General features: G+C 36.1%; 1 protein-coding gene and 1 pseudogene across 3 annotated transcripts in view; one reads left to right on the top strand and one right to left on the bottom strand.

The window, feature by feature from the left end:
* Nucleotides 1-27,368, bottom strand: part of DNAJC27 (DnaJ heat shock protein family (Hsp40) member C27) — a 56,861-nt gene that overhangs the window by 6,761 nt on the left and 22,732 nt on the right. For 2 of the 3 annotated variants that reach the window (XM_074209966.1, XM_074209964.1), the window contains exons 4-5: nt 21,216-21,380; nt 8,558-8,680 (exon numbers count right to left, since the gene is read on the bottom strand). In XM_074209966.1, the coding sequence (XP_074066067.1) occupies nt 8,558-8,680; nt 21,216-21,380 (288 nt within the window). Of the gene's footprint in view, nt 1-8; nt 5,799-8,557; nt 8,681-21,215; nt 21,381-27,368 lie in introns of those variants that run through there. The other variant, XM_074209965.1, reaches the window with a different exon arrangement.
* LOC141504565 (carboxypeptidase N catalytic chain-like) lies at nt 11,128-12,249 on the top strand (annotated as a pseudogene).

Raw genomic sequence — 27,368 nt, 5'->3', positions numbered from 1 at the left:
CTGTAAACAAAGCATTATGGAATTGATCTTAGGAAAACTGGATTTGGCACTAATTTTTTATGTCAGTGAGGCCTGTTAACACTGCTAATCATCTTTATAAGTTATGAATGAAGGGGCTAAAAGGTGTTAAGCACAGACAATGGAGGCTTCCCTCTCCAACCAGGTCTACCAGCAGAAAAAGTTGCTGTAGGGAATCCTTGTCCCCAATTTTTATGCCAATTTCCTGCTCCCTTTTCTTCTCCCCAGCTATCCCCAAGAGGAGACAACCAGGGCCTATACTTCAGTATGACTCTTAAAGACTCACTTCTCCCTTCTAAATGGTTGTAGACATGCTTTTTCTGTTGTTGTGTCTTCATTTTTGAAGACCAGTGACATTATAGGATGATGTCTTGATTCAAGCATGAATTAGACCTAAATGAGCTAGAGCTGTGCAAAAACTCATCAGCCTCGCTTTGTCCTTGAGTGTCGTCGAAGTCTAGTGGCAGGACAAAAGTCAGGACAATGGTCTGGAATGCAGTGGTCTTCTAGACTGTTCTTGATATCCCCAACATGGCTGATCAGAATGCTTGTATGGCTAGCAAGTCCCCAACTACAATTCTTTTGGCAGTATGTTGGTCCACAGGGTCTTGCCCTACACAGTAAAGGGCCATTGAGCCTTGTCATCTGCTTTTCCATTATGAATTCTAAAACCTCAGGTACTGCCTTGACCCCTAAAGTCCACCAGAATTTTCCATTTATCCTGTCCCTCAGCCCTTTTATATGTATTTCCCTCACTTAGAATGCAAGCTCCTTGAGAGCTGGGGTTTTCTTACTTCTATTCCCACACTTGTGGTGCTTGGAATACAGTAGGTGCTTAATACATGCTTTCTTAACATGTTAATGTTTTGCTATTATAAATTTTGCAAACAGCAAATAAACATGAACATTTCTATATATGATGAAGAGCAGCAAAAAACTATTGGAAGTTGCTAGTTATACAAGGTGATTGGTTTTTTAGGCAAATGGGCTTAAGTGGCTTGCCCAAGGCCACACAGCTAGGTATGTATTAAATGTCTGAGACCGGATTTGAACCCAGGTACTCCTGACTCTAAGGCTGGTGCTTTATCCACTACACCACCTAGCCCCCCTTTATCCACTACGCCACCTAGCCACCTGAGGTGATTTTCTAAACTGTGTCCCAAAGTCATACACTTTTCTGTCTGTCCCTCAGACCTTCCTTCCATTCTTTCCTGTTCATTTAAAAAACAAATATATGCTTTACTGGCAGGTTTTTATTCTCTAGGGTCTTTAATGCTTTGTACTCTTCTTCCTCTTTCCTCCACTAAAAAAAAATGCTGTCTCATGGCAAATAAGGTCAAGCAGAACAAATGTCAACCTGGTCTGCATCTTGTGCTGAGCCTTTATTTCTCCATTGCTCTGTTAGGAGGAGGACAGCATACCCATCACTGGTCTTTGGCAGCTGTGGCTGCCCATTGCTCTGATTGACTTTGCCTGGGTCTTTCACAGTTGGTTTCCATTATAATGCTGTGCTCATACCCATTGTTCTCCTAGTCCTACCTACTTCATTCTGCATTGGTTCATACAAGTCTTTCCAGATGTCTCTGAAACTATTCCTTTCATAATTTCTGTATCTTCTATATTACTCTAGAAGAGGAGATATAGGAGCAGTGAGGTGGCACAGTGGGTAGAGCACTGGCCTGGAAACAGGAGGATACTAACTAGCTGGAGGACCTGACTGCCTCTCATCCAGGGCCATCTCCAGTCGTCCTTATCCATATCTGACCACTAGACCCAGATGGCTCTAGAAGAGAGAGTAAGGCTGTCACTCAAATCCAAATCACATGTAGGCCATGGCATCACCTCCCTGAGGTCAAGGGCTTCTTCAAGAACAAAGGACAAACAACAACAAGATTCTAATAATACATTCACATACCACAACTCCTCAACTGATGGGAATCTTATTTTCCAATTTTTTGTTACAATAAAAAATACTATTTTTTAAATCTTTGAATTAAAAAATCCTTCTTTCTTAGATCTCTCTGGGATATAGGTCTAATAGTGGTATCCCTGGGTCAAATGAATGCATAGTCTTGTGACTTTTTTGATACAGTTTCAAACTTACTTCTAGAATGGCTGGAATAATTCAAGCTTCCACCAATAGTGCACTGGTGTCCCAGAGAGGCTGCTATGGGTGCAGTTAAAATACTGCAATTGGTTTCCTTGCCTCAGGTCTCTCCGTACTCTAATTCATCCTTCACTCAGTCTCCAAGTTTTAATTCTCTTAACCAGAGATCTACTGTATCACTTCTCTAATACATTTCAGAGTCTTCCTCATGCTGCTTGATCAAACATAAATGCCTTTCTTTAGCTTTTAAAGACTTTCTTAGTTTTTTTTTTTTTTGCAAGGCAATGGGGTTAAGTGGCTTGCCCAAGGCCACACAGGTAAGTAATTATTAAGTGTCTGAGGTCACATTTGAACGGTACTACTGACTCCAGGGCTGGTACTCTATCCACTGTGCCACCTAGCTACCTGACTTTTAAAGACTTACTGCCCAACTCAAACCTATCTTTCAAACCTCAATGAGGATTACTCCCTTTCCCAGATTTTATGATACAGCCAAACTAGTCTTTTCTTTGTTCATCACATGACCCTCCATTCCATCTCTATCCCATCCTTGCATAGTCTTTCCCCTATGTCTGGAAAGCATTCCCATCCCACCTCTGCCTCATACAATCTCACCCTTTCTTCAAGGTGCAGCTGAAGCACATTCTACTTGAAGCCTTTCAGGATTACTACAACAGCTAGCATCCTTACTCTCAAATTATACTGAAGACCTCTTGGTATTTATTTGTATTTATATGACTAGGTGGCACAGCAAATAGCAATGACTGGGTATGGGCCCAACACACCAGCACCATCCATTTTCAGGACTAGTTGATTGGGCAGTTGAGTTGTTACACACTCCTTAGCAGATTCCAACTTTCGTGACCTGCTGTCTATATCAACCGACATGTTTTCTGGGGTCTGATGAGTATTAGCATTGGATGTCTTAACCTGGTCAAAATAGAAAAAGGTTTCATGTGAACTGTAATTGAACATGAATCAGTCAGTCCTAAAAGACAAGTGCACCATTATGAAGAGATGGGTGATGAATTCCATTGTCCTCAGCCAATCAAAAGAGTGTCTGGTTTAGATCCCTGAATCCAGAGTGGTAGAGATAGGTGCTGTGAGGCATCCAGTGCAGTTACTGATCAATCCCAGAAAAGCCGGTGGGAGTCCAAAGGAGAGTTCTCTTTCCTTTGTGAAAGGCAGAGCCACCATGGAACGGGTTTGCCCCAAGAGAGGGACCCACACCTTGAAAAGCATCGAGGTTCCAGCAGAAGCTGGTGGGATCGAGTTCTAAGAGTGGACTAACAGCAGAGCAGTATAGCCCTATGAATGGCAAGCTGACGTTATCCAGATCTTAACAATTCAAAGATAGAAGGTTTGAGAAGAAATACCATACTGGAGATCAGTCCATTGAGGTTACGATGTACCTGATAGTCACATTCTGTCATTAGATGTCACATGCTGTGCTTGTCTGGTATTGCTGATATGCCACAGTGCCTTGCTGATTTCGGAAGAAATGAAACCATTTGAGGACAAGAGACTTTTGTAGCAGCCAGACATCAAGTTCTGGGATGGAATGATTCTGGTAAAGGCAAGTGAGAAGGATACCTTGCACTTTATAACCCTCACTATCATAAACATAATGGTGTACCTCAGGCCTCCAAACATTTGGGTGGTTGGTGTGATCCTCTTCAATACCTAAGGACATCCCCAATAGAATGTAAGTTGTTTTGTTCATCCAATTGGCCTCCCTACAATTTAGCACAAAGCCAAGCATACAGTAGGTGCTTATTCCTTATTGATAACTGCCCTCTCATCTTTTGACCATCTTTGCCAATGTGGCTGTATGAAGTGGAAGCTTAGTATAATTTTTATTTTTCCCATTATAGACTTGGAACAATTTTTTTTTATTAAGTGTCTGAGGCCGGATCTGAACTCAGATACTCCTGACTCCAGGGCTGGTGCTCTATCCACTGTGGCCACCTAGCCTCTGCCTTGGAACAATTTTACACATGGCTATTGATAGCTTGGATTTCTTCCCTTAAGTCTGTTTAGTGTTGTACTTGTAATTTATCTTTTGAAAAATGGATCTTGTTTTTACAAAAATGAATTAGTTTTCAATGGCTTAGATTTCAAAATGTATCAAAGAAAATTTTTGCAAATATTTTTCCCTCCTCCTCCTAACATCCCTCTCTTCTTTTTCCTTCTCTCTCCTCTTCTTGATTGGGTGACAGATCAGAGTGAGAAGACCTAGGTCCAAGTCCACCTCTGACACAGCCTGGTAGCAACTCTTTCATTCTCTCAATGTTCTGGGCAACTCTCTAAGTTTGTCTTGTAGAGTATATTTATAGAGTGAATATTCTACACTGATGTAATCACGGTTTCAATCTGTATCCTTCACAATTTCAAGTGCATTAATTGTGTTTATGCAAAAAATTTCAATATTATAGAATCAAAGTTAATCATTTTATCTCCCGTGATCTTCTTCTACTCTAATTTGTTCAAGTATTTTTCTCCCATCCACAGTTGGGCAATTTCCTTTCCTTATCCCCTAATTTGTGGACATTGTATATTTAGGTGGTTTATCTATTTGCAGCTTATTGTGGCATCAGAAGTTTGTCTAAAACTAATTTCTGCCAGACTTCTTAGCAGTAGTCCTAGTAGCTTTTTCTTAAATAGTCTATCTTTATCTCAGAAGTTGGAGTCTTCTTATTTATCAAATACTATATTACTATTTTTGTTTCTAGATCTTGTGTTCTTAATCTGTTGCCCTGATCAACTTTTCCATGTCTTAACAAATATCAAATAACATTGATAGTTAGCACTTTGTAGTAGAATGAATGAATGAAAAAGAATTTAAGTACTTGCTATAAGCAAAGTGCCATAGGAAGAACACTAAAAGAAAAGTAACCTAGTTTCAGTTTCTACTGCTGAACCATTTTGCAAGCCCAAAAACTTTGGCACTGAGAACTTTCTTTTTTGGACCTTCAGTCTCTGTGGCTGCTGAGGAAGTACAGTTGCAGAGGAACTTAGTTGCAGGCTGCTCTCTCATAAAGTTATACTTCCAAAAAGGATAGCTATTGAGATAGGCCAGAAGCTGGGTCAGAACAAAGAGGGGTTTACCTGCCTGTAACTGGAAATTAACTGGCTGGCAGAGGTGGTAGCAGACTCCTTCACAAGAGTTGCTCCTCTAGGACTGCTATGGTGGCCAGGCTGGAAAAAGAACTAATTGTTTTGAAGGTACTGCTATCCCCAGGGCTCTAGGGCCCACTTACCTATTACTGATTATTGGTAGGCAGCTGGTAGAGAGCTAGCAGGGAGAGAAGACTCATTCTCCACTGTGGTTACTGTCCTGAATGATAAGTGTGGTGGACAGACTGGAAGCAGAGTTGGTGTTATGGAAAGGGTTGCTTTTCTTGGGGCTCTTGAGTTTGCACCTGTCGGTCCATGGCAATTGGTTGGCAGTTGATATAAGATATAAGGGATAGGGATGGTGGGTCCTGTTTCCATAGGGATTATTCCCTTGGATGATGACTATGGCAAGTATGCTGGAGCAGAGCCAACAGTCTGAAGGATGTAACTGTTCTGTGGGCTTTTAGTTTTACTTGCTTGTCCTTGGCAGTTGGTATACACGGTGGCAGAGATGGCAGGTCCCTTTCTCCAAAGGATTTACTTTTCTGGGTAATAGCTGTGGAGGTTAGTTGGAAGTAGAGTCAATAGTCTGAAGGGTTAAGATGTGGTACTGTAAGGTCTTCTTCCTCTTTTCTTTCATTATTTTATTTGATATTCCTGATCCTTTTTTTTCCAGAAGAATTTTGTAATTTTTTTTTTTAGTTCTATAAAGTAAGACTTTTGGGATTTGACCAAATACTAATTAAGCAAATTAATTTGGATAGCACTGTCATTTGTATTAAATGGTCACAACTTGAGCATAAACCATTAACCTCCCCATGATTATTAGGGTCTGTCTATTTCCTTAAATAGTTTTGTTTCCTTAAAAAGGATATAGTTTTGTTTCCTTAGTTTTGTTGATATTATACAGAAAAGTTAATCTTTTATATGGTTTCTTTTTTCTTTTTTTTTAAATTCTACACTTGATATACATCAATTAACATAATTTTTTTATATAAAAAGAACAGATAAAAAGGCTTGGTACATGCAACTGAGCATTTCCATCAGTTTGCCCTCTTTTTAAAAAGCATATGACAAATTCAATATGCTGTTTCAGAAAATCAAATTTATTGTCTTCTTCCAAATTTCCATCTATTTTCTTAAGTTTTAAAAAAATTCTTCAACAACTCCTTTATTTTTCTTTACATCATTATTACTCATCTTCTTTCCAAATTCTTACTCCCATTAAAAAAAAAAAACAGGGAAAAAACCAACTCTTCTCTTCTGACACATAAGGACTGGTAAGTAAGCATGAATCTTATATGTTAGTCATATTTGAAAATGCTTATCTGATTCTATAACTAATTCCTATCACTTCTCTGTTAGAAGGTAAAAAGCATGCTTCATCATTAGTCCTCTGGAGTTCAGCCTGACTATTGCAGTGATAAGTTTTTAAGTCTTTTGAGTTTGTCTTTTATAATTATGTAATATGTCCATTATTAATTATGTAATTTCTGCTCACTTCACTCTATATCAATTCATACAAATCGTCCTAGATTTGTGTGAAAGGATTCACATAAATCATTTTTTATGGCACAATAATACTCTTTTACAGTCATATGCCACAACTTTTTCAACCATTCCCCAATTAACAAGTTATTGTTTCCCTCCACTCAAAAACAAAAACAAAATCAAAAAGTACCCCATGAGTGGCTTTGAAAATAGCTCTACTAGGGGTGGCTAGGTGGCGCAGTGGATAGAGCACCAGCCCTGGAGTCAAGAGTACCTGAGTTCAAATCCAGCCTCAGACACTTAAAAATTACCTAGTTGTGTGGCCTTGGGCAAGCCATTTACCCCATTTGTCTTGCAAAATCCTAAAAAAAAAAAAAATAGCTCTACTTTGAAAAGTCTTCATTCCAAATAAAGATGCTAACAATCTTAAAAAACTAAACTAAATTAATCACTGTAGTTCTGAACCATTTGAAAGGGCAAAAAATATATTAGCTACCTCCCTTCCTTGACAATATTTCTTTTAAAATTTTTACTATTAGTTTCTGAGAATATTTATCTATCAGACAAGCACAAGATTTACATTATTACAAAAGAATGATACGAGGTACTAGCACATTTTAATGCTATGAGTTTAAACTACAAAGGTTCAAAACATCTGTAGCCACTACCGGTGGGTTATTTGCTGTTAATACTGGGTTTTAGGGTTGTTTGGAAGGAATCTTTACTATGTTGACCTTTTCCAGACCAATTAATTTGGAATAAGCTTACTGTGGTACATGCTAGGACTTTAGAATACACAACAGTCACTAATATTCATTTGGTTACCAATGAACTAAGAATCACTCACTCAAAAAAAAAAAAACTTGATACATAGCCTTCAAGCAAATCATTGATGGTTCTGAAAGATATATATCATGGATGCAATTTCATTTCCACTCTCTAAGGCTATGATTCTGAGTCTACTTGAGGTATGTAGATATTTTCTTTTCTTGTTCAGAGACTAATAGGGATTCAGAACTGTACCATTTAGGTACAGAATCTGCCCAAGTTCTGTCATCACAGTAATCAGATGCTGGAATTGTTCATGAGGGAAGAATGACCTCCAGGATTAATTTTCTAGCTAAACGCTCAAGCTGGACATGCCTACTTTTGTGCCCAACCTAATCCACTGCTTTTTCTAACATTTCTCTTACAAATGAAAGTTTTCAGTAAGAAGCCCAACTCTCTGAAAAATTATACTTCAAAGTTAGCACAAAATTTTCAGGGAACTGCATTTCATTGTCTCACTTAAAGACTATGGATTCACACCAAGCACTACCTACCTTCTCCATCTCTTAACTCCACCCCCCTTCCTCAGGTCATTCATAGCAGAGTACTTTTTCACACACCTAATCATTTTAAGTACAACACTAACTTTCCAACCCCTCCACATACTCTGTCTGCTCTGTCACCACACACTGGGTGACAACCTCCTAGGGGCCAATATTAGAGGTGGCCCTTACTAATCCTTTATAACCATTATTAACAAAGTCTCAGTCTTTAAGGCACACAGATGATACCCCTTTCTAATCCCTCATTAAATTGCTATGCCCCACTGAGAGGTCAAAGGAAGTCTCTTATAAAATTAGTGCCTTATTTAATGGTCTATAATAAATAGATGGTAAATAAGGAGAAATTTCCTAACTCATAAAAGGACCAATTTTCTAGGAATAATGACCTACTCATTCACTTAGTAAATACATATTTTGGCTTGCTGGTTTCTTAGAATTTAAACTAAAATATGACATGGTCAATTCTGGCACAATTCTTATATGACTAAATTACCTGGAACATCTCATTGATTCCTTCTCCAGTTTGTGCTGACGTCTCAAAATAAAGGAACCCTTTACTTTCTGCCCAAAGGCGTCCTTCACTTTCATCTACACAGCGATGCTTGGCACAGTCAATCTTAAACGAGAAGGGAAAGAGTTGTATGTCACATTTTTTGTCATCCTATGAGAATGGCTTAACTAAATATTTCATTTAAAATAAGCACCAGTAAAGTTCAGTATTGTTGCTAAGTGTCATTAACAGGAATGAGGGGGGAGAGAAAAGGAAAAATGAAAAGGTAATAACAAGAAAAGGGAGGAAAGAAAATAAGAAAAAGAATGAGAAACACAGTTCATTGAGTAGCATGCATTGTGACCAACAGCTAATTCAGAAGGCACTCAATCATGAATATTCTAGTTTACCCTCTGCAAGAATGAACATTAGACAATTTATAGAATAATCACATAATAGATGAGAAAATGGAGAAAAAAATAATTATAATTATTGAATCGTGGTTAACAGAATCAATGATATTAAGAATGATTACAAATACTCTGTTCTTGCATAGCTTTAACTTTCTAACTGAATATTTAAATGGAATGGTCTCTATCTCCTAGGAGTTTTTAGTTATTGTGCTGTAAACAGGACACATATTATATTACCTATAGATGGATCTCAATGATTAGCTCAATTATAGAGACATAACAAAACACACTAAAAGTAGTTAACACAGTATTATGGAAGATTTTCTTTGTGCTTTTTGGTATAACTCATATAGAAGTACATACAGGGGCAGCTAGGTGGTGCAGTGGATGAAGCACTAGCCCTGGGGTCAGGAGGACCTGTGTTCAAATAAGACCTCAGACATTTAATAATGACCTGGCTGTGTGACCTTGGGCAAGTCACTAAAACCCCATTGCCTTAAATAAATAAAAAAAATTTAAAAGTATACACAGTAATCAACTTCATGTTTTGAGCTTCATGATCTTTAAAAAAAAACAAGAAAAATAAAGTGCTATAAAAATGATATTAAAGTTTACAGGGGAAGAGCTGGGTGACTCAGTAGATAAAACATCAGGCCCAAAGTCAAGAAGTCTCATCTTCCCAAGTTCAAACCTGACCCCAAACACTTCCTAGCTATGTAACCCTAGACAAGTCACTTAACCCTGTTTGCCTCAGTTCCTCATCTGTAAAATGGACTGGAGAAAGAAATGACAAACTACTCCAGTGTTTCTGCAAGAAAACCCCAAATGGGGTCAGGGAGAGTTAGACACAACTGAAACAACTGAACAACAAAGTTTGCAGTACATTTTACTTTTATTATCCATTTGTCTCACAACAAGTCTGTGAGATAGGACTCTTAGGCATCATTATTGACATTCGGTAGATAAAGAAACCAAACAAAGTCTCTAAGTGGTTAAATAAATTGTTTATCACCACAAAGATAATAAGTGACAGGATCTGAATGTAGATCTTCTTGACTCCAAGTTCAGTGCTTCATCCCCTCTGCCATACCACCTGAATATAACAAACTTAGGGGCAATGCCATACAATTTTAATACAAGGTTGCTTGTCTGTCCTTCAAAAGCAGTACTACTTTGCCTTGGATCAAATACTGTATTTGGAACTTTGTCCCCTGTAATAGAAAGGTTAAGAATAGTAAGTCAGGTCAGTACTATAGCAAAGAAGAAAGCTGAGTTGCTTGCAGATAAGCTGTGCCATACTATCATTATGGGGGTATAGTACCAGCATGTAATAGATTTGGAGAGACTACAGTGATAAAATATTAAATAAACTGGTATAGTCTTGTGGCATTTTGGATTGCTTATAGAAAGCTCCCAGAAAAAAAAAAAATTTAAAAATTAAAAAAAAAAGCTCCCAGGCAAGAAACTCTTGAGTATCAGGGTTCCTCAATTTTGATCAACTAGGTCCTATGATCCTTGTCTAGTAAATAAATTTTTTTTGACTTTTGTTTTGCAAGGCAATGGGCTTAAGTGACTTGCCCAAGGTCACACAGGTAATTATTAAGAGTCTCTGACTGGATTTAAACTGTGGTCCTCCTGACTTTAGGGCCAATGCTCAATTCACTACTACCCACCTAATTGCTTAAGAATTCTTAAGAAATTAGGGAAGGGTTCAGAAAATGACTTCAAGCAATATAGGTGTTACTGATTTTGTGATACAACATCATTGCTGCGTACCTTTATGTATGTTATGCTCCATTCATTATTATGTTGCGGTTCTTATGTTATATGAAAGATGTGAAATCTTATTTTTTTAAATCTCAACTATTAAACTTGGTTAACTAAATATTCTACTTTAATTTTTAAACTATTGATTCCTATACACCCCAAATGTTTATAGATCAGAATACTGACTTCAGGGTTTTTAGTTTCTTTCTTTTTATTTTCCTGTCTGTTCTTGTTTCCCATCTGTTTTAAAATTTTTGTTCATTTATTTACATTTTTCTTCAGTAGGACTGGGGCTTTCTCCAGAAGATGACTTGCATGTCCTCAGGTTCTTTCAGAAAGAGAAGTCAGGGTTGGGGAAGAAAGAGGTGTCTCTGAAGTTAAAGGCTCAGGATGATGAAAGAAGTGCTCTCAGTCCTTTTCTGGCTCCTGCTGCTGTTAGGTGGAGTGGATTCTGTGACAATGCAATATCATCCTTATGATGCTTTCATGGGAACTAAAGTACATAATGAGAATCCCATCACTAAAGTTTGTAGCAGTGACTTCCCTGAAATGCATGAGCTCTAGGAGTCAGTAATTAATTTAAGAAATTCAGAAATATGCATTGGAATGGAATGCTGGGAAGAAAGTTGCTTCTCCAACTCTGCAAGCTCTTGTCTAAAGAGCATTCCCAGAGAAACAAAAGTGATGCCCGAATGATTCACAATACAAAGATTCACATCCTACTTTCCATGAACCTGGATGGTTATGAAGTAGCTGCAGATCAGGGTCCAGACACAAATGGGTATCTTACTCACTGGAACATTGCCAATGGAATAGACTTAACCAAAACTTTCCAGATCTTCATACCTATGCACTACAATGAAAAGAGTGGGAGGCCCAACTACCATATACCCTTTCCAGTCAACTAGAGAAATCAGGTGACACCAGAGATTAAGGCTGTTATATAGTGGATGAAATCCACAATTGTTCTTTCTGCCAGTCTTCATAGAGGTCATAGCCTTCGTGAAGACAGTTTATAGCCAGTTACCCATTCATAACAAGGCTCATGACCATCAGGTTCAGAATTTCCATCATACTACCAATATTCCCAATCTGGGTGATAAGCTTTTCAGAATGTACATGGATAGAAGCATCTGGGCTGGAACTGTGGAGATAACTTTCCTGATGGTATCACCAATGGAGCTTCCTGGCATTCTGTCAGCAAGGGAATGTAAGACTTCAATTGTCTCAGTCTGAAATTAAGTTGCACTGTTTCCTCACCAGGAGGGGCTACAAAGGGAGGGTCTTGTCAACCAGGTACTGATTAGTTTCCTGGAAGAGATTCACCATGGCGCTAAGGGAATGATGGTGAAAATAGCAGTGGCATTGCAGGAGCAGTGATTTCCATTAAGGGGATTATTCGTGATGTCATTTCAGATAAAGCAAGGTGATTGGTTCTTCTCCTTCATTATCCAAGACCACCAAAATGACATCACTATGTTAGAGACAAATTACAGTGTGTCCGGTTGTGGCTGATCAGAGTAATATGAGTTCAGAATGTTCTGCCAGAGGCTGGGCACAAATAGTTCAGGTGAACACCTGGGGTGCTTATTCTAAATTTACCTATCTCATGTTTCCTTTGAGCTGCTTTGATTCTGCCTTCCTCATAAGATTGCAGAACCTCATTGATGAGGGCTCACCATGCTGGGTGGTCCTGTGCCAGTGTCTCCCATGCTGCACAATAAGTAGTCACTAGAGACAATGATTGTAACAGCTGACCTGCAGAGCCAAAGCAGGTTAACTTTCAGCTCATGAAAGACACTAACTACTAAAGAATCAAGTGGGCAAAAAGCCTGTAAAGGCTCCCTGGGGCAAAATCCTCCTAAAGAAGGTGGCATCCCAAGAAGCTGGCAAAGAGACATAGAGAGGCAGGTCCTGATTATGCAGCAGAGCTCAGCTCACTTCTGTTTTAAAATCAGTCATCCAGATCAGGATGAGAAAAGAGACCAAGGAGCACACTGATGAGAGCCTATTATGCCAGATATTAAATAAGATGAAGTTATCTATTAATTCAGGGGGAAAAAAGATACTTTTGCTTTTACATCACTTAAATTTCCCCATGATCCTCTCTTCTCTTCCCAGTGAGACATACCAAAGAATTAATATTTGAAAGAATGTTTTCTAAAACACAGCAAAACTGCTCAAAATATTAAAAAACAAAGCAAGAAATAGCTGTAATGCTTTATGCTTATAGACTTTAGATTTCTGCAAAGGAATGGAAGTATTTCTCATATCTCTTTTTATTAAGATATTTTTCCAACCACTTGCAATGATAGTTTTCAACAATCATTTTTTACAAGATTTCAACTTTTTCCTCCCCCTATGCTAAACATAGATCCATATTAATCACGGTGTGAAAGAATTGAATCAAAATGGGAAAAAAATACATAAAACAACTTTTAAAAATTGAAGATAATAAACTTTGGTCTGCATTTAAACTCTACAGTTTCTTCTCTGGATAAGGATTTTTTTTTTTTTTTGGTTAGGCTTTTGCAAGGCAAATGGGGTTAAGTTGGATGCTATTTTCCATCACAAGTCTTTTAGAATTGTGTTTGATTATTGTACTGCTGAAATGAACAGGTCCATCACAGCTTATCATCACCACCCAATGTTGCTATCAGTGTGTACAATGTTCTGGTTCTGCTCACTTCATTCAGCATCAGTTCATGCAAGTCTTTCCAGGCTATTTTGAAGTTACGTCCTTAATGATTTCTTTTTTCTTCTTTTCTTCTTCTTTTTTTTTTTTTAGGTTTTTGCAAGGCAAATGGGGTTAAGTGGCTTGCCCAAGGCCACACAGCTAGGTATTTATTAAGTGTCTGAGACCGGATTTGAACTCAGGTACTCCTGATCCCAGGCCGGTACTCTATCCACTGTGCCACCTAGCCACCCCCTTCATGATTTCTTATAGAATAGTCACATCTCTTCTTTATAGCCATACTTCATTCTTTGTCATTTTTACTGTACCTCCTGTCCTAAAACCTATCCAGAATTGACTATTTGTAATCTTTTGTCATCTTTGCCAATTTACTGGTTTTGAGATGGAACCTTACAATTGTTTTGATTTGTATTTCTTTTATTATTGGAGATTTAGATCATTCTTTCATATGGTTGTTAATAACTTGGAATTCTTCTTTAGGGAACTGTTTATTTAATTCCTTTGATTCCTCAATAGAGTGACTTTTGGTCTATATTTATATTAGCTGTCTATATGTAGGAGAACAAAACCTTATATAATTAATTTGAAAACAAAGATTATTTTCCCCCATTCAACTGCCTCTCTGCATGTACAGATTAATTTTATGTAACCAAAATTATCTATTTTATGCTTTGTAATTGCCTCTCTCCTTTGTTTAAGAAAACATTTCCTACTCAGAGCAGGAAAATGTATATAATCTGCTTCCAAATTTATGATATGATCTCTAATAATTAAATTATATCTCTATTTTAGAATGTAAAGTAGGATATTGGTCTAAACTTAATTTCTACTCAGTTACTTTCTAGTTTTCCTAGAAGTTATTAAGAGAGTATCTTTAAGTAATTTATTTTCAGATTTATTGAATAATATTACAGAATTTTATATTTTGGATTTCTCCTGTGAGAAAGAATTCATTTGAACTCCAACTCTATTCCAATCAGTTTGATATTCTACATAAATCATTAGGGGATAGATAGTGGTAGGGATGATAGTTGAGCAGTGAAGTGAGTCTAAAATGGGGTTGATGCACTCTTTGGTAAAGTAACCTTCATATTTTACCAGTGAAATGAAGAAGTGACAACTGTCTCTGTTATGGGTCTCAAATCTTTGTAATATTCACTACTTGTTTATTAAATTATGAGACTCACTTGCACAACACAAAAATGCTGATAAAGATATCTCCATCCTGTTTTGCTCAAATTCCACATTCAAACCCAGCATAGGTGAGATGTCTTGATGCTTTGGAAAAGTCCCCAATTTTTGTACTCTGGACCTCTCTCTTGACCACCATGAGTCCATCTTTGACCATTTAGTCAGTGAAGATGCCCCATGCTTCTTCACTCAATCTGTGACTCATCTCCCTGCTAATATGCCATTTTTTTGGCCCTTAAGAGCAAAGTCTAACAACCAATGAAATTTCTGTATTTCAACCATGTCTCTTTTACATATTAGAAACCCTATAAAAACAAAGTTCTGGAAGAAGGCAAGGATCTCTGATTTTAAGGAAGATGTTTGGTACACTTCATTAGAGGGGATCATAGACCCTTTAATAAAGTGCCACTGGATTTTTTATTGTAGTTAGGTCAATTTTAATCCCCACATTCCTAAGCGTATTCTTCTATGCCTTTTATCCAACATCAAATTATTTTGATGACTGCTGTTTTATAATACAGTTTGAGGTCTAAAATTTTTATTGTCACTTCACTGCCTAGTTTTTTATTATCTCATTTAATAAAAAAATTATTTCTTCAAATGAATGTTATTTTGGTTAGTTGTTCTGGAAAGTATCATTTTGGTAATCTGATCAAGTTTAGCATTAAACCTGAAATTAACATTGGTAGTATTATACTTTTTTTTGCTTTTAACATAAACATGTTGCTCTAATAGTTTTCAACTATCCTTGCATTGTAATATAAATCTGCATAATGAATGATTTCTTAGCAAAACTGCTGTAGTTCAACAGGATTTTATTTAAAATTTTTGAATCAAAATTCATTAAAGTTATTAGTCTATGGCCCTCTTGTACTTTTTCTTTCCCTGATTTTGGCATTAGGTATTTATTTGTTTCAAAAAGAGTTTGGTAGTACTTTATTACTCAAATTTGGAAAACAGTATATTATAATGGTACTGTTATATAAAAGGATTATAGAATTCTCCCATAAATCTACCCAGACAAGAAGTATTTTTTTCCCCTTTTTTTGTGGTTCCTTTTCAACTAGTACTCTTTTCTTTTTTGAGACTGAATTAATTAAGATTTCTATTTGGTGCATTGTTGGTTTGAGTATTTAATATTTTCTCAACAGTAATTTTCTATTTTCAATGTTATGTCACTGCAATAATAAGTTCTGATAATTATTATTTCTCTTGGTTTGACTATGATTTTACTTGTTCATTTTTTATTTAGTTGATTTAGTTTTCAGCCTTTTCCAAATCAATTAGCTAAAGTTTTTATCAGTTTTTGTTAGTCTTTTAATGAATCAAATTTTAGATACATCATTTATGCAATTTTTTTTCATTTTCAAATTTATATAATTCTTTCAATTTAGAGATTTTCTCTTTTGTGCTTATTTTCACGGGATTTGTTGGTTTTGTTGTTTTAATATGTGTTCAGCTCATTTATACTCTCTATTTTACTAACATTTATCCTAAGGAATATATTTTTCTTCCAAAGTTTACTTAAGCTGCATATCAGAAATTTTAGTATGGTGTTTCATCTTTATCACTACCTTTCACATAACTACTGATGTTACTTTTTCTTTTTTAATTATTTAAGATTTCATTAGTACGTTTCCATTTACTTATGTGTATGTTTGTCTAATCAGATTTGTATTTTTATAGTTCTATGATCTGTAAAAGGTGAGTTTTAGCACTTATGTGTTTTAATTATTTTAAAATTTCTCCAGACTGAAATACATGGTCTTTTTTTAATTAAAAAATATGGTGCTAAGTAATATGTATATTCTTTAGTAAACCTATTCAAACTATAAATTTTTTAGCTCTAAATTTCTAAAAAATTGCTCAACTTTATATTTTTCCTTTTTGGTTATTGTTCTGCTAGAGTGATTCAATCCAAAGAGGAACATTAAATTGTTTCTTCTATGTCTTTTACATTTTTATAGCAGGAAGGTACTACCAGTGTGAAGATCAAGACAGAAAAGTTATCTTATTGAAGATGGATCTGAGCTGAGTTCTTGAAGGAGGCCAGAAAATCCCATAAGATAAAGGTAAATGAGGAAGAAGAGCATGCAAGCCCTGGGTAAGAACCACTAAAAAGGTACAGAGCCAGGAAAAAGAGAAAATGTAAGAAGAATGGAAAGATAGAAAAGAAACAGTTTTAAGGGACTTTTAAATCCAAACAGTGCATTTTATTTTTGATACTGAAATTAAGAGGAAACCTACTGAAGTGATGGGGGAGAGGGGAGAAGAAAGGAAAAGGAGAGTGCCATGGTCAGAACTGAGTGTGGAAGAGAAGACTAGTACAGCTTAGGTGTGACTTGCTGATGACAAGCTATACCAGGGCAGTGGCTATGTGAGTAGAAAGGGAAGATATCTAAGAGATGTTGTAAAGATAGAAATGGCAAGATCTGGCAATATATTGTATATATGGGGTGAACTGATATGAGGAGATGAGGATGATAATGAAATTACAAGCTTGATTGACTGGGAAATGTTGGTTCCTTGACAATAATGGAGGTTATGGGAAAAAAAAAAGATGAGTTCTGTTTTGTACTGGTTACATTTGAGAGGCTTATGGGATATCCAATTTTAGCTAATCAACAAGTAATTTATGATGTGAGACTAGGGATTGAGACAGATAATGTTTGTCCTTCATTCTCAAAGAAGACCATGACATCAGGGAGGTGATGCCACGACAAGCACATGAATTGGATTTGAGTGAGGAGGGGCTGTGCTAAGTCACCAGTCTCACTTTCTCCTCTGGAGTCATCTGGTCCATTGGTCAGATATGAATCAGGAAGACTGGAGATGACCCTGGTTTCAAGGCAATCAGGGTTAAGTGACTAGCCCAAGGTCACACAGCTACTAAGTATCAAGAATCTGAGGCCAGATTCAAACTCCTGTCTTCCCAGAGTCCTCCTGACTCCAAGGCTGGTCAAGAGACATGAGAGCTAAACAAAAAGATCTGAAAATCATCTGCATAGAGATGATAATTGAATCCATGAGAGCTGATGGACAATATCAGCAAATAAGACATAGAATGAAGGAAGAGAGGGCCACAGCAGAGCCTTGAGGGGCACTCATGGCAAAAGAACATGATCTAGAAGATCCAGCAAAAGAAAATGACAAGGAATGGTCAGACAAAGAGAACCAAGAAGTATCGTAGAAATCTAGAGCATCAAGTATCCAGGAGAAGGAGGTGATGGAGGTGGCTGCAAAGAGGTCAGGAAGTATGAGGGTTGAAAATAGAACATAATTCCCAGTTACTAGGACTATAAGACAAAAATTCTTGGGAAAACTGGAAAGGAACCAGGAAAACAGACTAAAACTGGAAAACAGAATAAACTGATAAAACAGCATCTCACACCATACACCAAGATAAGGACCAAATGGATATGACTTAAGACCAACATCCTTCCCCTGTCCCCCCCCAAAATTAGAGGAGCAATGAAATTACCTTTCATATCTGTGGCTAGGATTCATGACTAATTAAGGGATAAAGAGAATTATGAAAGATAAAATAGACAATTTTAATTAAAATTTAATTAAAACTTTGCACAAACTAAACTAGTGCAGGTAAAAGAAGGAAAACAAGTAACTGGGGAAAATATTTAAGTAAATTTTACTGGTAAAGGTCTCATTTCCAGGATATATAACAAACATTCAAATTCATAAGAATACAACAGTTCCATAACAGATAAATGATCAAGGGATATAGCAGCTTTCTTTTTCTTATTATTGCAAATAATGTTAAGTACTAGAATGAAATGTTCTTTGATAGAATTCATTTATTTAGTTCATTTATGACTTGTTCAATTTTTTTGTTGATATGGAGTTATTTAAATAATCTATTCCTTTTCTGTTATTCTGGGCATTTTATATTTTTGTAAATATTCATCCATTTCCTTTAAATCATCATTTATCAGTATGTAACTTGGCAAAATTAATTCTAATGATTTCTTTTATTTCCTCTTTAATTCTTGTAAATTATCCATTTTCATTTTGCTATAATTTTCTTTTTCTTTCTCTTTAAAAAATTCTGGTTTCTGATTTTAAAAATATTATTATTTCAATTGTCTTTTTGGCTCTCAATTTTATTACTCTTTCATTTAATATGCAAAATTTCTACACTGTTATTTAGTTGAGAATTTTTGATATTCAAGTTTTTTAATTGCACAGCCCAATTAATGATTTGTTCTTTCCTTTGTTAATGAAAGTATTTAGTTATAAATTTCCCTCTCAGAACAGCTTTAGTTGCATATATCAAGTTTTACTCTGTTTTCTCACTTCAGTTCTGCCATTAATTTCTATTGTTTCTATTAAGTATTCTTTTACCCAATAGTGCTTTATATTTGAGACTCCAATTACTTTAAAATTCTTTTAAGGGGTTATTATTGATTATAATTTTTATTGTGTTATGATCAGCACATGATATGCTTAATATTTCTGCTTTTTTACATTTCTGGTGAGGTTTTCATGATCCCAAAATGATCAGTTTTTGTATAAATGACATGTATAGCTGGTGCAAGATAGTTGTATTTCTTTTCTATTCTCATTAAGTAAAAGCAAAGATCTATAACCCACCTTCCCCAAGAAGACTTTCATGTCAGTTCCTTTTCTCTAAGATAATCTTCAATTTATCCTGAATATATCATCTTTTTTATCCATAAAATTATATATATTAAATATTTTCAAACTGTAATCATTTGAATGTAAACTCCTTGAGAGAAAAGACTGGGGTTTGTTTTTTTAATACCTTTCTATGTGTATCCCCAGAAGTTAATAAAGTACCTAGAACACAGTAGGTACTTAATAAATGCTTAATGACTTAACTAAAAAGGATTCCTTTACCTTATCCTATTCACTCATTTTCTTTCCTTTCTGTCTCCTCTAAATTTTTATTATCTGCATCCTAATCTTTAGAGTTCTTTGCTTTATCTTTATTTGTTTTCCTTATAGAAATAAAGCTTCTAAAATACTTAAGTTCACACTGCTAAACAATTTATATGTTATTTCATTATTCCCTTTCCTTATTTTTTTCTCTTGTGTCTAATTCTTAAAAATATCAAATCCTCAGAGAGGCGATGGGAAGAGAATCACTGCTCTATGGTAAAAATGTCCCTTAAAGATTTGCAAAGCCCTTTACAAATATATCTCCTTTGAGTCTTGCAACATCCTTTTGAGGTAGGAACTACAGGTATTTTTATCCTTATTTAAAGAAAAGAAAACTGAGAATTAGAAATTAATGTTAATTAATTAGGCATTAACATGCCTCGAGTCATAGAATAAGGTGTGATAGAAGGCAGGATTTGAGTACAGGTCTCCCTGCTGCCAAGATCAGAATACTCTTTAATATTACATTCTGTCTTAAAATTAGACATGTAAGTGAGTGGGGCAGCTAAGTGGCACAGTGGATAGAGCACCAATCCTGGGGTCAGGAGGGCCTGAATTCAAATCCAGCCTCAGACACTTATGATCTAATTGTGTGATCTTAGGCAAGTCACTTAAACCCTATTGCCTTGCAAAAACCAAAACAAAATAAAATAAACAAACAAACAAAAAAAAAAACCCTAGATATGTAAAGCCCTAGAAAATAAAAAAATAGATAATTTCAGAAAAAAAAAGCTTCCTTTGTCTATTTTTCTTGTCTTTCACTTCTCTAGTTGAACTGCAAAATAATATGGCTTAATAGGAACAGCCACTAATAGCTATGCAATGGATCCCTCCAAGACAAAGGCAGTTGCTGAGATGGTCTCCAAAGGCAGTCTTTTCCCCCTAATGTATTTTGATGCCAAAACCAAAAGCCTCAGGTACAATAGCAAGGCTATTAGGCAGTCATGATGCCCACAATACAATAGTAGTTATCCTGAAGGTCTATTTTGAAATTATCTTCAATTCCTTAGAACACTGATGTCAACATTAAATGGAAACTGTATACTGATTTAGAAAAATCACAAATTAACATTATATTTTATTGCATTTTAATTTGTTAATCTTTTCCCAACTACATTTTAATTTGGTTCCAAGTGCTCCAGGAAAGTAGCAGGATCACAAGTTGCCTTCAGCATATATAGGACACCTCTACCCTAGAAGATCTAGGTCACACACTTCCCCCAAACTGATATTTCCGCAGTTTTTAGATCAGAAGATGGTATATTCAAATTCATATTCTAGACCACCTATTGATGGTCCTGAGACTCTCTCCAACTATGAGAATCTGCAGCTTTCAATGGGATAGAGAATGATCCATCCTCATTATGATACCCCATCCCCTGTGAGAATCTTATAAGAGTTAAAAATCTGACCTCCAATGATTATTAGGCAGTGTGTGCAACGATTGGTACTTGAAGTTCAGACCCATTCCTTTTCTTCCTTAAGAGTCAGCATCACTGTTACTGATATCCCTCTCCTCTTCAAGGGACTGGCAAATCACTTAAAATGCTGCCAAATCTCTGGTAAAATATAATACTGATATAAGTTGTTTTAGCTCCTCTTGGTTTTCAAAGCTAAAAACCTTACTCTCAACATATTATATCTAATCCTTTGATATATTCAGTTCCAATGTAATTACCTTATTGGCGCAGACTGTAAATATAATATTGTCCATGTTTCCATGAGGTCCAAGCTCTTGCTTCATTTCTGCCAGCCAGCCATCAAGAGCTTCAAAAGTGTCCTTCTGGCTAACATCATAAACTAGGATGACACCCTGTGTATCCTTATAAAACTCATTTCGAACCTATAAAAAGGTAAGGACATATACTTAGGTTTCTAATCTGTTCTAAAAATCTTCATAGATTTTGCACAAACAAAAGCAATGCAATTACAATAACAAGAAATATACAACAGAAAAAGTCTTTGTATTAAATCTCTTTTTAAAAATTTTGAAATCCAAAAACAAAGGAAATTGATATAGAACTAGAAAGTAAGTAGTGTGGTCAAAAGACAAAACAAACAATTTATGACAAAAGAAATATATACTGTCAATAATAATTTAAAAGAATAATAAAAATCCAATCTACTAATAATGAATCTACTAATAAAATTCATATAAAATTTGAACTAATAAAAAATTTTGCTCATATTTTGAAATAGTTTACAAAGCCCTTTCCTCACAAACATTCTCTGAAGTATAGAGAATCAAGCATCAAGTATTACCTCCTTAGATAAAGAACCTAAAACACAGTCATTAAAAACAAAAAGATTCAGAGCCTGAACTTCAACATAAATCTTGTACCTCCAAGTTAAGTGCTCTTTAAGTTGCCACTCTGACACATTGTTTCAAATACTGTTCATTTTCAATAAAGCTCCATAAAAAAATGAGCAAATTATAGTTATTTCCATCTAAGAGGTATTCTTCAATCTTATCTCATGAATAACTTGAATGAATATGTACAAGAAATGAAACATGGCACTAGAGTAACCAAAGGTCTCACTATTTAACTCTGAAAAGTTTACACTAATGATGACTTGAGCGAATGTCAAAAGAGCATGGGAAAACAGTTATGTCCTGATGTAGAAGGAAGAAAGTAGAATTAGAGGATGACACATAATGGCTACTAGGGTGCGAATGAAAACACTAAAATTAGTCTTGGTTTCAGATGATAAACTTAACTGCAATTTTAGAGCAAGGTGATCAGGAAGTGACTAATGTAAAAGAGAAGGCAGCAATAAAACATTTTTTTAAAAGAAAATTAATATCATCAGTAAGTTAAGTAAGATATCATGAAATAGTGAATACCATGGAAACAATGTAAAGACTAACAGAATGCCTTCTGTGGGGAATGGGGGAAGGAAACAAGAATGGGGGGGAATTGTAAAACTCAAAATCAATAAAATCTTTCTTAAAAAATAGTGAATAGAGAGCCCACCTCAAAATTAGGAAGACTTAGATTCAAAATCCTCTGAAAACAAACTAGCTGTGTAAGCCTACTTAATAAACTCAGTGCTCTAGGAAATGCTTCAAGACCCTAAATAGCAAAGAAGATGCTGAAGGAATTTCCTTATCCAGGAACTTCCTGCTAATGAAACCAGAAATTCAGGCCCCATCGCTATCAGTAAACTGCAGAGCAAGGAAGAGAGGAAAGGGCCTCTGTCTATGTGCAAAAAAGCACCACTCATGCTATTTCCAGAAAAAAAAATTTAACCCCAAGCTTGGCATGCTTACAACAGCATCGTGTTTTTCACAAAAGCAAGACTGAAGAATGAGGCCAGAATTTCAGGTTATAAGTCTTTAAAAACCAGGAGGAGGAAGAAACTTCAGTTTGTGGGTCAGGTCTAGCTATCAGGTTAATTTCATCTGGCCTGTTGTAATTATCTAAAGTTGAGTATCTGTCAGACAATTGATAACTCTATCACTAAAGCTTATTTAAACTGAATGCATATTTGAAATGGTCAGTAACAAGATATGGTACTTAAATTCCCTAGAGAAGTTTCTCCCTTGGTCATTCCCTCAGAGCAACTTTCTAAAGATATTAGACAGGTGATCAGAAGTAAGGCATCTTAAGAAGTTTGGATAGTAAGAGTGAAGAATCTACTATAGGAAATACAGAGAGACAGATGGACTGTTAAGCATTCGGTGATATCTTAAGCTATCAGGGATTGGGGTAAGTAGAAAGTTGATAGGGTTATGGTAGATGGTAAATCTTGATGAGAATTGGGGAAGAAGAAATTATGGCTAGTTTGGGACCAGGTTAAAGGACAGTAGTTTTGGCTTTTGAGGGAAAAAAAAAGTGTTCCTTGGAACAAGGGCTACAATTGGGAAGAATGTTAACTAGAAAGAGTAACCTAGGGCAGCTAGGTGGCATAGTGGATAAAGCACCAGCCCTGGAGTCAGGAGTACCTGGGTTCAAAATCCGGTCTCAGACACTTAATAATTACCTAGCTGTGTGGCCTTGGGCAAGCCACTTAACCCCATTTGCTTTGCAAAAACCAAATAAATAAATAATGCTGGCACATTTTGTGGGATCAAAAAAACTGAAAATAATGAGTAGATGTTGATTGTATGGAGAATAGATAAACAAGTTGCAGTACATCAATATAATGAAATATGACTACACCATAAAAAATGATAAATATGAGGAACTCAGAGCAGCATGGACCTATATAAATTGATTATTTATTATTATTGTTGATTGTAATTATTAATAGCTAAGCTTGACCCCAGAGAAGACCCGAGAAAATGCTTCTTTTTCTGGGTATCACTCTTCCTTCTTTGAAAAGACAAGAGGTATGGAATACTACATATACTGTCTGAAATGTCTGCTGTGTTTGTTGGTGCTGAACTATTTTTTCCCTTTCTTTATGTTTTTGTTACAAAGCATGGATCCCTGGGTAAGAGAAAAGGAAGGGATAAACTTGGAAATGAAGGTGATGTAAAAACTAATGAGATGATCAAGAGATTTCAAAAAGTTGCAAGAGAGTTCAAAAAGTTCAAAATATTGCTAAAGTTGTGCAAACAACTTTAAAAAAACCTTAAAAACAAAAATAAATATTAAGTTTTTAATATTTTTGGAATATGTACTTTTCTTGTTTTTAATAAGTATCTTGGTTAAGGTCTCAATAGTGGACTTCTGAATAAAAGGAGGTGAACAATTTAGCAGTTTTTCTTATACAATTCCAAATTCTTTTCCAGAATAGCTGAACTAATTCATTACAGCACTAGGAGTGGATTAGCATGCATCTCTTTATTGTAGACCCTCCTTCAATAAACTTTCTCATTTTTTATCATCTTTGCTAATTTTATAAGTATATATATTGAACCTCAGAGATATTTCAATTTGTAAATTTCTGATTATTGGTGATTTTGAACTTTTATAAATTAATGAAATTAAATTATTTGATAGCTTGGATTATTTCTTTTAGAAATTTGTTCACATGCTTTGACTACTTGTCTCTTAGGAAACGGCTACTAATCTTCTAGATTTTATAGCTGTACTAAATTAGAAATAAAGTGAGTTATGAAATTATTGAGAGAATACTTTATTTTTGTTATTTGATTATAGATCATGAAGGGAATATGACTTGAAAGGTAAGAAAGAAGGATTTTAAATAAAATGGATACCTATACATAGGGAAATGGTTTCACAAGTGTGCTATATAAATAGAATGGTATATTACTTTGCTCTAAGAAATGTATATTAGGAATATGTAGAAATATAAGAAGGTTTGTACAAACTAAGAAGCAAAACAGCAAGTCAGAAACATACAGGCTCAAAAATCTCACCACAGGTGATTACTGGTTATATGATCCTGGGCATCACTTAAACTCCCTTAAATTTCAACTTCCTCTTCTGTAAAATGGGACAATAACTATAGTTCTCACCTTACAGGGTTCTTGTAAGGTTCAAAGAAGATATATTGCAAAAGTTGTGCAAACCATTCCTTAAAATGATAAGCAGTATCTATCTGAAATCATCCTCAAACCCCTAGGAATATTATAGCCAAGTTCCAGAACTCCCAAGTCAAAGAGAAAATATTACAAGCAGCCAGAAGGACACAGTTCAAATATCGTGGAGCTGCAGTCAGGATCACGCAGGACTTAGCAGCAACTACATTGGAAGCTCGTAGGGCTTGGAATACAATATACTGGAAGGCAAAAGAGCTTAGAATGCAACCAAGAATGAACTACCCAGCAAGGCTGAATGTCCTCTTCCAGGGGAAAAAGATGGACTTTCAATGAACCAGGGGAATTTCAAATGTTCCTTTTGGAATGGCCAGAGCTGAATAGAAGGTTTGATCTTCAGATACAGGACTCAGGTGAAGCATGGAGATTGGAGGAGAGGGGGGAAATAGGAGGATGAACTGCATGTATTCCTGCATAGAAAAATGACACTGATAATACTCATATGAACCATCTCAGTTAATAGAGCTTTTATAGTTGAAGCACAGGAGAAAGCTGAATTAGAAGATAAATATGGTGTAAAAATGGAGTCAATAGAAAAAAAGGGAAATGGGATGGGAGAAAGAAAAAGGAAAGGGGGAATAGTCCAAGATATTTCACATAAGATTATGTTTATTACAATGAGCTATTGCAATGATATGGAAGTGGGGAGGCAAGGGGGAATGAGGGAATCTTTGCTCTCATCAGAGATGGCTAGGAGAGGAAACCGCATATATACTCAATGGGGTATAGACATCTGGAGTAAGAAGGAGCGGGGAGCAGGGGGAAGGGGTGGGGATGTGAATAAAGGAGGAGAGGATGGACCATGGTGGGAGAGTGGCCAGATATAACACATTTTCTTTCTTACTTCTTGCAAGGGGCTAGGATTGGAAGGCCTGCCCAGGACCACAGGGCCAGGTGGATTCTGGGCCTAAGGGGTGGTATGGGGGCTCAGGGCTTCTTGGCCCCAGGACCAGGGATCTGTCTGCTGCCCCACTCAGCGACCCTACAGCAGAGTCAGAGTGAAAGGAGAGAGAAAATAGAGTACATGGTAGTGGAGAAATAAGAAAGGAGGGAGTTGCGATCAGCAATGGCAACAGTGGAAAAATATGGAAATAACTTTTGTGATGGATTTATCATAAAGAATGAGATCCACCCATGACAGAGTTGTTGGTGTTGGAACAAAAACTCAAGTACATTTTTTGTTATTATTATCTGGGGGAGGGTGCAGGGCAAGTGGGGCTGGGTGGCCTGCCTGGGGCCACATAGCAGGGTGGTCTTTGGGTGTCTGGGGCCGGATTTGGACCCAGGTACTCCTGGCTCAAGGGCCAATGCTCTGTCTGCCACCCAGCCACCCCTACTATTATTACTATTTTATTTTATGTCTTTTTTTCTTTCTTTTTTTTGGTTTTTGCAGGGCAGTGGGGATCGGGTGGCTTGCATGTCACACAGCTGGGTGATTGTTGGGTTTATGAGGCTGGATATGGACTTCAGGTGCTCGTGGCTCCAGGGCTGGTGCTTCGTCCATTGCGCCACCTGGCCATACCTACAATTATTACTATTATTTTTTTTATTTTAATTTTTTTCTCTCCCCTTTACTTTTTTTGCCCAAGCAAGTCTATCTATATTCATGGGGGAGGAGGGGTATTTTGTTTACTTGTAAACAAGAACATTTTATTAATGTAAAAAAACATTTGTACAAAATGAGAATAAAAAATAAATTTAAAAAAAAAGAATACCTAATATAAAACATATAGATTTCAAAGGAAAAAAAATCATCCTCAAGCATTATATGCAATAGGGATAAGCTAGAGGCATACCCAATAAGATCAGGTGTGAAATAAGAATGCCCATTATCACCACTACTATTCAACATTATATTAGAAATCTTAGCTTCAGCAATAAGACAAGAAAAAGAATTTAAGGGGGCAGCTAGGTGGCGCAGTGAAAAGAGTACCAGCCCTGGTATCAGGGGGACCTGAGTTCAAATCTGTCTCAAACATTTAATAATTACCTAGCTGTGTGACCTTGGGCAAGTCATTTAACCCATTGCCTTGCCCCCCCCCCCAAAAAAAAGAATTTGAAAGAATTAGAATTAGGAAGGAAGAAACAAGACTCTCACTCTTTGCAGATGATATGATAGTATACCTAGACAACCCTAAAAAAACTAGGAAACTAGGACCAACTTTAAGCAGTTGCAGGATATAAAATAAACCCATATAAATCCTCAGTACTTCTATCTATTACTAACATTATACAGCAGCAAGAATCAGAGAAATCTAATTTAAAATAACTTCAGACAACATAAAATACTTGGGAATCTCCCTGCCATGGCAGATTCAGAAA

Source organism: Macrotis lagotis, chromosome 1 (genome assembly GCF_037893015.1).
Source record: "Macrotis lagotis isolate mMagLag1 chromosome 1, bilby.v1.9.chrom.fasta, whole genome shotgun sequence".
Lineage (NCBI taxonomy): Eukaryota > Metazoa > Chordata > Mammalia > Peramelemorphia > Peramelidae > Macrotis > Macrotis lagotis.
The sequence above is the reverse complement of the archived record's forward strand: the minus strand, read 5'-3'. Positions and strand labels throughout refer to the sequence as shown.